This window comes from Artemia franciscana, chromosome 7, assembly GCF_032884065.1.
Source record: "Artemia franciscana chromosome 7, ASM3288406v1, whole genome shotgun sequence".
Lineage (NCBI taxonomy): Eukaryota > Metazoa > Arthropoda > Branchiopoda > Anostraca > Artemiidae > Artemia > Artemia franciscana.
The window spans coordinates 61,697,828-61,713,923 of NC_088869.1; the positions used below are offsets into that span (position 1 = coordinate 61,697,828).

At 28.9% G+C, this 16,096-nt stretch overlaps 2 protein-coding genes across 2 annotated transcripts in view; both read left to right on the forward strand.

The window, feature by feature from the left end:
- The window catches only part of LOC136029573 (uncharacterized), a 71,553-nt gene that overhangs the window by 34,186 nt on the left and 21,271 nt on the right, over positions 1 to 16,096 (forward strand). Inside the window, exon 6 of the mRNA XM_065708070.1 lies at positions 5,401 to 5,786. Coding sequence (XP_065564142.1) covers positions 5,401 to 5,786 — 386 coding nt within the window. The remainder of the gene's footprint in view (positions 1 to 5,400; positions 5,787 to 16,096) is intronic.
- Positions 1 to 16,096, forward strand: part of LOC136029572 (glycogen phosphorylase-like) — a 302,996-nt gene that overhangs the window by 33,797 nt on the left and 253,103 nt on the right. The window lies entirely within an intron of this gene.

The window sequence follows — 16,096 nt, forward strand, 5'->3', positions numbered from 1 at the left end:
TGTTTTTTACCTCTCATCGGAAAGAATACTCTGTCTCCGTTGTTTGGAGAGGACTTAGTTTATTTTAGTGTTTTATACCTCTCATCAAAGAGGGCACCATCTAACCGTCGCTTCGAGAGGGCCTTTCTTAGTTTGGTGTTTTCTTACTTCCCATCAAAGAGGTTACCCTCTCAATGTTGCTTGGAAAAGGCGTATTTTATTTCAGTGGTTTATTACCTCTGATTTGAGAGGGTACCCTCTAAATTATTTGGAGAGGGCATATTTTAATTTAGTGTTTTGTTTTTTAGGTTCGTTTTGGTTTTATATTGTTATTTTATTCGCTTTGTACATTGCTTTTGTGCATTGAGGATGGTCGAGAAGAAGCCTCGGCCAAAACATTTGCATATTTATCCTTCCTTTTTGCACTGACTGGAAATATCCTCTTCTTCTTCTTCTTCTTCTTCTTCTTTTTTCTTCACAGTTTTATTCGTTTTGTCATGTATAGTCAGCATGGTCTTAGAAATGATTTCTAAATATTTATGCAACACAGAGAACGATCCCTGAAACTTTCGAGCCACTGGACACCTATGACCGGAGATCCCCTTTTGCCTTTTCCCTTGTAAGGCCTATTTTTGGACGGTTATTAATTTATGTCATTTATGACCCTAGTCCAAGGGGCTCTAGGGATCGCCATGCCTGAATATACATTTATTGGACCTTTCAATTGTTCTGAACAAAATTGATTTCTCAAATTTAGTCAGATGCCCTGAGGTTATTGGAAACCATGGAAAAAAAAGGCTGGTTACCCTCCAATTACTTTTAACTTTGAAGACACTAGAAATTTCAACTCTCAATCGAAAAATTTATGTCCCACGCTTATACAACCACTCTTTCAATATGAAATAGCAGGGGAAGAAACAATAAAGTAGTTTTAGATAAATACTTTCTTAGGCAGTGCTACAGTTCTGTCTTAGAAAGCAAGATGCAACCGACTGACTCATAGTTAAATTGTGGCTTATAAGATTAGTGAATCAACAAAACCCGTAATTAATTTACGTTGAAAGACAAATTCTGGAAAACTAACTTGGTAAAAATTTAGAATCCAGTAAAGACACTGGAATATCTCGATGTGGTAAACCTCTTACTCTGAGTTTTTTGACATAAGAATGATAACGTTTAATTAAGGGAAAATGTAAGGAAATTTTCAAGGACTTAAGTTGGACTACGTATAATATTGGGGTGCTACCTAGGAGTATTTGAGAATGATCAGAGTAGAAACTAGAAACAATTGACATCAAAATCACTCAAAGAAATACTCCACTACATCTCAACTTATTCAATGTAGAATGATACCAGACGTGTAACTGAGAAAAGGAAATATAACAAAAGGTTCCAAGGGCCTCCATCGGTCTCTGCATTAATAATTGAAAAATAATTGTAAGAAAGGGGTGCTATGTAAGGGAATAGAAAAGTTACATGGGTGGGATTGTGGCGAAAAAAGAAGTTACTAACCCGATCTACTGCATTGGATTGATGTGTTTGTTTTCACATACTTAAACAGAATGCTTATCGAATATTGACACTGATTGATTTGACAGTTAAAAACCACTAACTTGGTATTTTCCCTAAAATGGTTTTAACCATGTCCCAAATCATTGTTATAGAAACATTTTGCTGAGTATTGACGATTGACAGAAACTGGATTTGTTATTATTATTTTTCTTTTATATCTTTATTTACCTATTATTATTATTAATCAGTTATTTTTCCAGCGATCATATAACAATGCCCTCGGGGTTGATACAACCCTCCAAGATTTGGGGCAAGGGCTGTAAATTATGCCCCACGGGCATATGGTTTCTACGGAAGAGGCGGTCGTATAAACTTCGGAGGATACTCTTATGATCGGAAACTGAAAGTTCTAGTTTCCTTTTTAAGAGTCAAAAGGAATTGGAGGGCAATTATCCCCCTCCCCATGCCTATCATTTCCCAAACACATTAATTTTGAGATAGCCATTTTTTTCTGCATAGATGGAAGGCCCAATGTTTTTGGGGATGTCAACCTCCTCCCTCCCCCCAAAACCCTCATGGCAAGGACTGTAATTTATGCTAGTCGCCCTTTCTTAACATATAAGGTTTTTATGGAGATGGTGCTTGCTTAAACCTTTGAGGGGCTCATTCGATTGAAAACCGGAAATTATAGTGCCTTTTCTAGAATCAAAAGTGATCAGAAGGCAACTAGCCTCCCACCCACGCCCTATTTTCCTCAAATGCCTGTGATGGTAATCTTTAGATAGTCATTTTGTTCAGTATAGTCCATAGGTCATATAACAATACTTCCAGGTTTGACATAACCCCCCAGAGAACTGTGACAGAGGCTGTAATTTATACCCCGTAGCATATAAGGTTTGTATAGAAGGGGTGGTCATATAAACTTTGGAAGAGGCTCATTTGATTGAACAGTGAAAGTTTTAGTTCCATTTTTAAGAGTCGAAAGGGATCAGAGGGCACAAATCTCCCTCCCAACTGTCATTTTTCGCCAAATGCATCCGATGGAAATTTTGAGATAGGAATTTTCTTCAAAATAGTTCAGGGTTCATATAAAAATTCCTTAGGGTTGACACAATCTCCAGAGCTTGAGCGTGATTTTTAGTTGTAATTTATGCCCCGGGGGCTTGTAATATTTTTTTGGAAGGGGGGGGGGTGTTCAAATGACCAAAAGGCAACATGTATATGCTACTACTGCTGTTAATACTAATGCTTCTGATGTTACTGCCACTACTAGTTCAATACTATTAGCCTACTACTACTGTTGCTCCTTCTACTACCACTGCTACTTTGGTACTAGTACTATTAAGGATAACTGTATGGAGGTGAAAATTGGCAGAATATTGATGGAAAATTGGGACTAAATCAAAAACACCCTGCTTTTAGATTGTCAAAAGAGCGTATCTTAAGAATTGGTTGTGTATTAAGTTTGACCTTCTCTGAGAATACAAATGTGCTTTGCACTACTTATACTACTACCACTGCTATCTTAATCGCTACTACTACCACTACTAATAGTTCTGTTACAACTAATAGTTGTTCCAACTACTTCTGCTCCAACTAATAGTTCTGTTGCAACCACTTGTAAGGCTAAGAGTATTGAGATGAAAAGGGGGTCAAAAGGGCGTATCACAAATATTTTTAGAACGGATTACCGTTTCAATATGAAACTTCCCAAGCATCATGATGCTTCAACTGACCAAAAGGCAACTGGGGATATTCAACTGACCAAAAGGCCAAATGTACCTGCTACTATTTTTATTAATACTGTTGCCACTACTGTTACTTTTACTAATAATGCAACACAAGTACCGTTATCACTACTACTGCCATGCTAGTACTATTAAGGCTAAGCGTTTGAAGGTGAACATTTGAGAGAATATTGAGGCGAAATTTGAACTAAATATAAGCTTGCAGATGGTCAAAAGAGTGTATCTCAAGAATGAATTTAGGTATTAAGTTGGAATTTTCAGAGAATGCTAAAAGGGGATTAATTGACTAAAGGGCACTATATGCATACTACTACTAATACAACTACCACTGCTGCTTTTACTGCTACTACCTCTGCTATACTACTGCTACTCCAACTACTACTTCTATTGCAACGACTTATAAGGCTAAGAGTATAAAGATGAAAATTTTCGGACATATATGAATATACAGGGTATCAGAAAGGTATTTCGGTAATGTCACAGCAACGGCTAATTGTATTAAGCTGATACTTCAAGGACTTGATGGGGGGGGATCAAAGGACCAAAAGATACCATGTTAGCGCTACTTCTGCTGCTAGTACCCTTACAGGTCTTGTTTTGGGGGGTGTTGAAGTAACCAAAAGACAATATTTACATCTTTTTACTGCTGTTTCTATTCGTACTGCTACTACTTCTACTACAGAGGGCATCTTTTCGAGACCACACTACCTTTCTATGACGAAAAAATAAGATTTCTAATGAGCATAAGTCATTGTTGTGTTTGTTTGAGCATAAGTCTTTTTATTAGACAGTGAAAACAGATACAAAAATAAATCTGGATATTTCGACCACATACTCCAATGGTCATCGTCAGCAGATAAATTAAAATATTGAAATTAAAACAAACGTATTTATACAGAATAAAATATTTACTTTCGGATCGCAAATGGTTTCCGATCAATTCACTGGATTTGTCTGAGAGAGTTCTTAAACAGGATTCATTCGAAGTCTTGAGTTACAAGTTTTTATATTGCTTAAATTAATTTTAATGTTAAATAAATTTAATATTGCGTAAATATAAGCTGAATTTCTAACGAAGGCATATTCTTTTTCTTCTTACAATTATAAAATAAATACTGTTGAATTTATAGTTATGTACTTGATTGGTCAAATCATCCTCATGTGTTAGAAATTCATTTGAAATTCAACTGACATTTAGGCAGTATTAGAAAAATATACAACTCATGACTTTGAGTGAACCTTGTTAATGAACTCTCTCAGGCTAATCTAGTGTATTAACCGGAAACTATTTGTGACCCGAAAGTAATTATTTTGTTCTGTATAGATACGTTTGTTTTAATTGTAATGCTGCATTTTTCTGCTGATGACGACCACTGGTGTATGTGGTCGAAATATCCAGAATTCTTGTATGTATTTTCATTGTCTACTATAAGGACCTGTCCCAATTTGAACTTGGATTCTGTTTCATTACTACTACTACAGCTACTATTATTACTACTGCTACTATTGCTACTATTACTAAAGCTAGGGCTGCTACTATCATTTCTACTGCTACTAATGCCAATAAGGCGAAAAATTTGGGGAATATTGAAAAAGTGTTGAACTAAATCGAACACTAGGCGCATACAGGTCGTCAAGGGGATGTATCAGCAGTACTTACACGAATTTTTTATGATAAGTATCCTTATGATATGTATTCTTTAAAGCTATATTTATTCTATTCCGTGCAAGTCTTCTATCTAATTTGTACTTTTCCTTGAACACTATTGTCAGGAAGTCCTCTTTCTTTCAGTGTATTTTTGTACACGATTCGAACTGTAGACTGGATTGAAAATTTTATTCAATAAAGAACAAGAATAAGTAATGAGCAGAGGATCAAAAGTATACCTTGCAAAGATTGTGCCATACTCACAGAATAAAAGTTATTCAAGATATATCTTGCCTTCATTTAAATTCCTATAAAAAAGAAAAAGTTTTGTTTGCGTGCACTTATATAATTTGATTGTGCTATATTTAAACTTGGGTTCTATTTTGTGCATGTTTTCAAGTTCGAGTTGGAAAAATAGATCTAATAAAGGTGATTTCCCATTTTGTTACTTAGTTGTGAGTCTTGTTGTGACAAATACAATCCAAGGAATGATTTTGTTCTTTTGACATGTAGATCCTGGGACTTCTTTCGACTCTCCTTGTAACTCGACCCTCCAGGGAAACTCTGGAACGCAAGGGAGGTCTACCCCTTGTTTTTTCATTGATGCAGAGCCTTCTCCTGTGGCAATTGATGGACAAAGATCAGAAAAGAAGGAACTACCACGAAAAGGGAAAAAAAAGTCTAAACTGAAAATGTCCGAGAAAGTGAATGCTAACACTCCCACTAAATTAGACGAAGATGAGAGGAGTCGTGCTGAAAAAATGCAGAAGCTAAAAAAGTTGGCACGAAAGCGCTTCGAGTCAGACTCACGTTCGACTCTTAAAAACATTCCGACCGAGCAGCTTGAATTACTTGAGGTCATTACACCCAGCGTACCTACTACCGATTCTCCTAGCAATGTACGTAATTCTTTTCTTCTGTGTTTACTCCTTGCTGTTTATATCCATGTGTTTGTGTTTGATCTATTTGTTACTAATTTTAAAATGGTCCTTGCATCCGTATATACTAATCCTAGCCTTGGAGGTGAGGACCAGGGGATTTTTACATGAATAAGGGAATAAATACGTCTTTACGCCTTTAAATTTTTGCAGTGGAAACACGGAGTGAGTTTTGTATGAATATTATAGGGTACTTTCCACGCTTTTTGGGTATTATTTGCCCTTCTCACGGGTTTATCCATCACCTCAAATACCTCCCCTCTTCGGTCAATGTTCCTATTACCTCAACAATTGTTTAGGGTCATGAAACTATTGTTAATAGATGCATTTTGACTTTTTGAACATCTCTTCTCTCTTGCAAAACTACCGTAAACTCACCGTTATGGAGTTACTATATATTTGCACATTAGGGGGGTGGGGTAAAGCATAGCATATATTAAATGCAGCAATGGTTAGTTTACGTATTTAATATATGCTATGCTTTACCCCCGCCCCCCTAATGTACAATTATATAGCCCAAATTTGTTTCTAAACTATTACAGATTCGCGATTTCAAATATCCGATCAACGAAAACGGAAATGATTGCAATTCTATATGTGTAAATACAAGAATATTTGGGCCGGAATAACTCCATAACGGTGAGTTTGCGGTAGTTTTGCAAGAGAGAAAAGATTTTCCAAAAGTCAAAATGTATCTATTAACAATAGTTTCCTGACCCTAAACAATTGTTCAGGTAATAGGAACATTGACCCCCTCCTCTTCCAAATATACGTACAAATTTTGAATATAGGGAAGGAAAAGTGCAAATATTCCAGAGAAATATAATGCCACAGCTGGCTTCTTATCTGATGACAGAAGTTGCTTGCAGGGGTAAGTGGACTATGGACTAAACGATAGTAAACCCGAATCAGCACACACCCCGCCGATTCTTTAATAACGAAGCAGTTGATGCAGGAAAGGGGGGGGTTTCATTATACAATAGTTTCGGTCGAAGGAGACCATCAAGGATATGACTATAAGCAAGAGACAGTCCATAAATGTTTGTAGAATTATGCACGAAAAAGAAAGTTGCTAACCTCAACCGATTAATAAAACCAACGATGTAACGGATTTTCTCTCAGATATATTGGCTTCAAAGCATACAAATGTAAGCATTATCAAAGGAAATGCTAATTAAATATGAACCCAAGGTAACTGATCATCAGCGCTACTCTTGAATTTTTAAAGTGGGTGTACAAGCACTATCAGGCTATTCTTTCTACCAAGATTTAACCGGGAATATCATTGATATTCCTATTTGTAAATATTTTTAATATCTTCTTGTATTTTCTGTGAGGGGGAGAGGGTTGCAATGCCCCTTATAGCCCCTGAGTTAATTAATCCCTTTACTAGAATCGTGTTAGTATCATATTATCTAACAAACGAGATACTCTCTCCAACTCTCTGTTTTGGGGGAGTTATGCGGGGATTTAAGATCAACGTTGAATCTCCTGCAAACCTTGCATAACTTGTTAAAAGCCTTTTCTATTGAAACAACGGATTAAAAGTTCGGGATATGGATTGTAAAATTTTGGATTGCATTAACAATTCAGATCATCAAAATGCTGTTCAGCTAACAATCGCGATCGTGAGTTTATAATCTGGTTTGTCAGTTTGACGCTTTGCTGGAAAGCTAGATCAGTATTCTTGATTTTCTATTTTGGTGGATCTTTGGTTTGGAGTAGCAGGCTTATATATTTTACTGATCAACAGCAGGGTTGCCACCGTCAGTAGGATTTTACTATATCTAGTAAAAAAGAATCTAGTAAATTTAGAGGATCTAGTAAATTTCTCTAAATCTAGTAAAAAATCATGATTTATAGCAAACAAAACTTTTTTTTTTATCTTCTATAAATTCTGAAAAAATAGGGTCCGTTCATTACAGAATCGGATTTCGATGGTGTTAGATATTCTGGGTAATATTGCTCTCATTTTGGTTTCTTCGCGTCAACCCTAGCGCTTAAAACTCTCTACTTTTCTTCTTGATACTTGCTTTGAAAGGCAAAATCGGGACTTGCATGACAGCTTAATTTGGATTTATAAATTTTTTCCAGATTCTCATAACAGCTACTACGTTTGTTAGTTCGGCAAGTCATAGTGTTACTGTTCTCTAGGCTCTAAGATAATATAAACTTATAGCACACTAGCAAGAGAGTTAATGTTTTGTTCCATTTACATCACTCTCATCAGTTCACTCAGTTACTGATGAACAACGTACAAGCGTGCCAATGTGCAAGGTCATTTCATTTTTGAATTTTTTGAGAGGTGAGACATCACAATTAATTGATTATCAGATTAAGGTCCATTTGCTTGGGTTAAAAAAATATATTCTTATTCCTACAAGACAAGAGCTTCCACAGTTCCAGTCTAAGAGCATCCACAAGAGTTGATACCCAAACAAGCACTGCAATTTACATTGGGCCTAAGGTTTTATTTGACAAAAGCTAGATTTCTTTCTTGTTCTTGCTAGTTTTATCTTATTCTAATGTTAAGAGGGGGTAACTGTTGTCTAGTCAATACCAACTATCCAAAACAATAGAGTATATCCAAAAAGAGATGTGGTTTGAAATCAATCAAGGCTCTAAACCGCTCTAACAAACTTGAAAAGGATTGTCTTATATGAAAGCATAGAGGTTTCTTTCCTTTGAATGGAGTGCCCTTTACTCTAGGTTAATTGAAGCCAGAGATATTGTTATGTGAAAAGTGAATATTCAGACTCTTTGAGCTGGACTCCTTAGTTTGAGTTCTCTCAAGCTGAAATTTAGCAGCATTCCGCTTAGCAAAGTTGTATATAAAATAAACTCATGTAAATTATAAAAGTTGGATTTTCTGAATTGCAACGAGTGCTGATGTATCCCAGACCTTCTTGTGGTCGGGCGAAAGTTTTGTGGCTATCAAAGCTACCTCTTTTTTGTGTCAAGAAACTTTCCCCCCAAATTGTTCTTGTATTTTTTTTAGCACTGTTTGGCAAGCTAACTATTCATTTTTAACTATTCACTAACTATTAACTATTCAACTAACTATTCATTTTTTAACTATTCACTAACTATTAACTATTCAACTAACTATTCATTTTTTAACTATTCACTAACTATTAACTATTCAACTAACTATTCATTTTTTAACTATTCACTAACTATTAACTATTCAACTAACTATTCATTTTTTAACTATTCACTAACTATTAACTATTCAACTAACTATTCATTTTTTAACTATTCACTAACTATTAACTATTCAACTAACTATTCATTTTTTAACTATTCACTAACTATTAACTATTCAACTAACTATTCATTTTTTAACTATTCACTAACTATTAACTATTCAACTAACTATTCATTTTTTAACTATTCACTAACTATTAACTATTCAACTAACTATTCATTTTTTAACTATTCACTAACTATTAACTATTCAACTAACTATTCATTTTTTAACTATTCACTAACTATTAACTATTCAACTAACTATTCATTTTTTAACTATTAACTATTCAACTAACTATTCACTAACTATTAACTATTCAACTAACTATTCATTTTTTAACTATTCACTAACTATTAACTATTCAACTAACTATTCATTTTTTAACTATTCACTAACTATTAACTATTCAACTAACTATTCATTTTTTAACTATTCACTAACTATTAACTATTCAACTAACTATTCATTTTTTAACTATTCACTAACTATTAACTATTCAACTAACTATTCATTTTTTAACTATTCACTAACTATTAACTATTCAACTAACTATTCTTTTTTTAACTATTCACTAACTATTAACTATTCAACTAACTATTCATTTTTTAACTATTCACTAACTATTAACTATTCAACTAACTATTCATTTTTTAACTATTCACTAACTATTAACTATTCAACTAACTATTCATTTTTTAACTATTCACTAACTATTAACTATTTAACTAACTATTCATTTTTTAACTATTCACTAACTATTAACTATTCAACTAACTATTCATTTTTTAACTATTCACTAACTATTAACTATTCAACTAACTATTCATTTTTTAACTATTCACTAACTATTAACTATTCAACTAACTATTCATTTTTTAACTATTCACTAAGTATTAACTATTCAACTAACTATTCATTTTTTAACTATTCACTAACTATTAACTATTCAACTAACTATTCATTTTTTAACTATTCACTAACTATTAACTATTCAACTAACTATTCATTTTTTAACTATTCACTAACTATTAACTATTCAACTAACTATTCATTTTTTAACTATTCACTAACTATTAACTATTCAACTAACTATTCATTTTTTAACTATTCACTAACTATTAACTATTCAACTAACTATTCATTTTTTAACTATTCACTAACTATTAACTATTCAACTAACTATTCATTTTTTAACTATTCACTAACTATTAACTATTCAACTAACTATTCATTTTTTAACTATTCACTAACTATTAACTATTCAACTAACTATTCATTTTTTAACTATTCACTAACTATTAACTATTCAACTAACTATTCATTTTTTAACTATTCACTAACTATTAACTATTCAACTAACTATTCATTTTTGAACTATTCACTAACTATTAACTATTAAACTAACTATTCATTTTTTAACTATTCACTAAATATTAACTATTCAACTAACTATTCATTTTTTAACTATTCACTAACTATTAACTATTCAACTAACTATTCATTTTTTAACTATTCACTAACTATTAACTATTCAACTAACTATTCATTTTTTAACTATTCACTAACTATTAACTATTCAACTAACTATTCATTTTTTAACTATTCACTAACTATTAACTATTCAACTAACTATTCATTTTTTAACTATTCACTAACTATTAACTATTCAACTAACTATTCATTTTTTAACTATTCCCTAACTATTAACTATTCAACTAACTATTCATTTTTTAACTATTCACTAACTATTAACTATTCAACTAACTATTCATTTTTTAACTATTAACTATTCAACTAACTATTCATTTTTAACTATTCACTAACTATTAACTATTCAACTAACTATTCATTTTTTAACTATTCACTAACTATTAACTATTCAACTAACTATTCATTTTTTAACTATTCACTAACTATTAACTATTCAACTAACTATTCATTTTTTAACTATTCACTAACTATTAACTATTCAACTAACTATTCATTTTTTAACTATTCACTAACTATTAACTATTCAACTAACTATTCATTTTTTAACTATTCACTAACTATTAACTATTCAACTAACTATTCACTAACTATTAACTATTTAACTAACTATTCATTTTTTAACTATTCACTAACTATTAACTATTCAACTAACTATTCATTTTTTAACTATTCACTAACTATTAACTATTCAACTAACTATTCATTTTTTAACTATTCACTAACTATTAACTATTCAACTAACTATTCATTTTTTAACTATTCACTAACTATTAACTATTCAACTAACTATTCATTTTTTAACTATTCACTAACTATTAACTATTCAACTAACTATTCATTTTTTAACTATTCACTAACTATTAACTATTCAACTAACTATTCATTTTTTAACTATTCACTAACTATTAACTATTCAACTAACTATTCATTTTTTAACTATTAACTATTCAACTAACTATTCATTTTTAACTATTCACTAACTATTAACTATTCAACTAACTATTCATTTTTTAACTATTCACTAACTATTAACTATTCAACTAACTATTCATTTTTTAACTATTCACTAACTATTAACTATTCAACTAACTATTCATTTTTTAACTATTCACTAACTATTAACTATTCAACTAACTATTCATTTTTTAACTATTCACTAACTATTCATTTTTTAACTATTCACTAACTATTAACTATTCAACTAACTATTCATTTTTTAACTATTCACTAACTATTAACTATTCAACTAACTATTCATTTTTTAACTATTCACTAACTATTAACTATTCAACTAACTATTCATTTTTTAACTATTCACTAACTATTAACTATTCAACTAACTATTCATTTTTTAACTATTCACTAACTATTAACTATTCAACTAACTATTCATTTTTTAACTATTCACTAACTATTAACTATTCAACTAACTTTCATTTTTTAACTATTCACTAACTATTAACTATTAACTATTCAACTAACTATTCATTTTTAACTATTCACTAACTATTAACTATTCAACTAACTATTCATTTTTAACTATTCACTAACTATTAACTATTCAACTAACTATTCATTTTTTAACTATTCACTAACTATTAACTATTCAACTAACTATTCATTTTTTAACTATTCACTAACTATTCAACTAACTATTCATTTTTTAACTATTCACTAACTATTAACTATTCAACTAACTATTCATTTTTTAACTATTCAACTAACTATTCATTTTTTAACTATTCACTAACTATTAACTATTCAACTAACTATTCATTTTTTAACTATTCACTAACTATTAACTATTCAACTAACTATTCATTTTTTAACTATTCACTAACTATTAACTATTCAACTAACTATTCATTTTTTAACTATTCACTAACTATTAACTATTCAACTAACTATTCATTTTTTAACTATTCACTAACTATTAACTATTCAACTAACTATTCATTTTTTAACTATTCACTAACTATTAACTATTCAACTAACTATTCATTTTTTAACTATTCACTAACTATTAACTATTCAACTAACTGTTCATTTTTTAACTATTCACTAACTATTAACTATTCAACTAACTATTCATTTTTTAACTATTCACTAACTATTAACTATTCAACTAACTATTCATTTTTTAACTATTCACTAACTATTAACTATTCAACTAACTATTCATTTTTTAACTATTCACTAACTATTAACTATTCAACTAACTATTCACTAACTATTAACTATTCAACTAACTATTCATTTTTTAACTATTCACTAACTATTAACTATTCAACTAACTATTCATTTTTTAACTATTCACTAACTATTAACTATTCAACTAACTATTCATTTTTTAACTATTCACTAACTATTAACTATTCAACTAACTATTCATTTTTTAACTATTCACTAACTATTAACTATTCAACTAACTATTCATTTTTTAACTATTCACTAACTATTAACTATTCAACTAACTATTCATTTTTTAACTATTCACTAACTATTAACTATTCAACTAACTATTCATTTTTTAACTATTCACTAACTATTAACTATTCAACTAACTATTCATTTTTTAACTATTCACTAACTATTAACTATTCAACTAACTATTCATTTTTTATTCACTAACTATTAACTATTCAACTAACTATTCATTTTTTAACTATTCACTAACTATTAACTATTCAACTAACTATTCATTTTTTAACTATTCACTAACTATTAACTATTCAACTAACTATTCATTTTTTAACTATTCACTAACTATTAACTATTCAACTAACTATTCATTTTTTAACTATTCACTAACTATTAACTATTCAACTAACTATTCATTTTTTAACTATTCACTAACTATTAACTATTTAACTATTCACTACCTATTAACTATTCAACTAACTATTCATTTTTTAACTATTCACTAACTATTAACTATTCAACTAACTATTCATTTTTTAACTATTCACCAACTATTAACTATTCAACTAACTATTCATTTTTTAACTATTCACTAACTATTAACTATTCAACTAACTATTCATTTTTTAACTATTCACTAACTATTAACTATTCAACTAACTATTCATTTTTTAACTATTCACTAACTATTAACTATTCAACTAACTATTCATTTTTTAACTATTCACTAACTATTAACTATTCAACTAACTGTTCATTTTTTAACTATTCACTAACTATTAACTATTCAACTAACTATTCATTGTTTAACTATTCACTAACTATTAACTATTCAACTAACTATTCATTTTTTAACTATTCACTAACTATTAACTATTCAACTAACTATTCATTTTTTAACTACTCACTAACTATTAACTATTCAACTAACTATTCATTTTTTAACTATTCACTAACTATTAACTATTCAACTAACTATTCATTTTTTACTATTCACTAACTATTAACTATTCAACTAACTATTCATTTTTTAACTATTCACTAACTATTAACTATTCAACTAACTATTCATTTTTTAACTATTCACTAACTATTCTAACTAACTATTCATTTTTTAACTATTAACTATTCAACTAACTATTCATTTTTTAACTATTCACTAACTATTAACTATTCAACTAACTATTCATTTTTTAACTGTTCACTAACTATTAACTATTCAACTAACTATTCATTTTTTAACTATTCACTAACTATTAACTATTCAACTAACTATTCATTTTTTAACTATTCACTAACTATTAACTATTCAACTAACTATTCATTTTTTAACTATTCACTAACTATTAACTATTCAACTAACTATTCATTTTTTAACTATTCACTAACTATTAACTATTCAACTAACTATTCATTTTTTAACTATTCACTAACTATTAACTATTCAACTAACTGTTCATTTTTTAACTATTCACTAACTATTAACTATTCAACTAACTATTCATTGTTTAACTATTCACTAACTATTAACTATTCAACTAACTATTCATTTTTTAACTATTCACTAACTATTAACTATTCAACTAACTATTCATTTTTTAACTATTCACTAATTATTAACTATTCAACTAACTATTCATTTTTTAACTATTCACTAACTATTAACTATTCAACTAACTATTCATTTTTTAACTATTCACTAACTATTAACTATTCAACTAACTATTCATTTTTTAACTATTCACTAACTATTAACTATTCAACTAACTATTCATTTTTTAACTATTCACTAACTATTAACTATTCAACTAACTATTCATTTTTTAACTATTCACTAACTATTAACTATTCAACTAACTATTCATTTTTTAACTATTCACTAACTATTAACTATTCAACTAACTATTCATTTTTTAACTATTCACTAACTATTAACTATTCAACTAACTATTCATTTTTTAACTATTCACTAACTATTAACTATTCAACTAACTATTCATTTTTTAACTATTCACTAACTATTAACTATTCAACTAACTATTCATTTTTTAACTATTCACTAACTATTAACTATTCAACTAACTATTCATTTTTTAACTATTCACTAACTATTAACTATTCAACTAACTATTCATTTTTTACTATTCACTAACTATTAACTATTCAACTAACTATTCATTTTTTAACTATTCACTAACTATTAACTATTCATTTTTTAACTATTCACTAACTATTAACTATTCAACTAACTATTCATTTTTTAACTATTCACTAACTATTAACTATTCAACTAACTATTCATTTTTTAACTATTCACTAACTATTAACTATTCAACTAACTATTCATTTTTTAACTATTCACTAACTATTAACTATTCAACTAACTATTCATTTTTTAACTATTCACTAACTATTAACTATTCATTTTTTAACTATTCACTAACTATTAACTATTCAACTAACTATTCATTTTTTAACTATTCACTAACTATTAACTATTCAACTAACTATTCATTTTTTAACTATTCACTAACTATTAACTATTCAACTAACTATTCATTTTTTAACTATTCACTAACTATTAACTTTTCAACTAACTATTCATTTTTTAACTATTCACTAACTATTAACTATTCAACTAACTATTCATTTTTTAACTATTCACTAACTATTAACTATTCAACTAACTATTCATTTTTTAACTATTCACTAACTATTAACTATTCAACTAACTATTCATTTTTTAACTATTAACTAACTTCATTTTTAACTATTCACTAACTATTCTATTCAACTAACTATTCATTTTTAACTATTCACTAACTATTAACTATTCAACTAACTATTCATTTTTAACTATTCACTAACTATTAACTATTCAACTAACTATTCATTTTTTAACTATTCACTAACTATTAACTATTCAACTAACTATTCATTTTTTAACTATTCACTAACTATTAACTATTCAACTAACTATTCATTTTTAACTATTCACTAACTATTCATTTTTTAACTATTCACTAACTATTAACTATTCAACTAACTATTCATTTTTTAACTATTCACTAACTATTAACTATTCAACTAACTATTCATTTTTTAACTA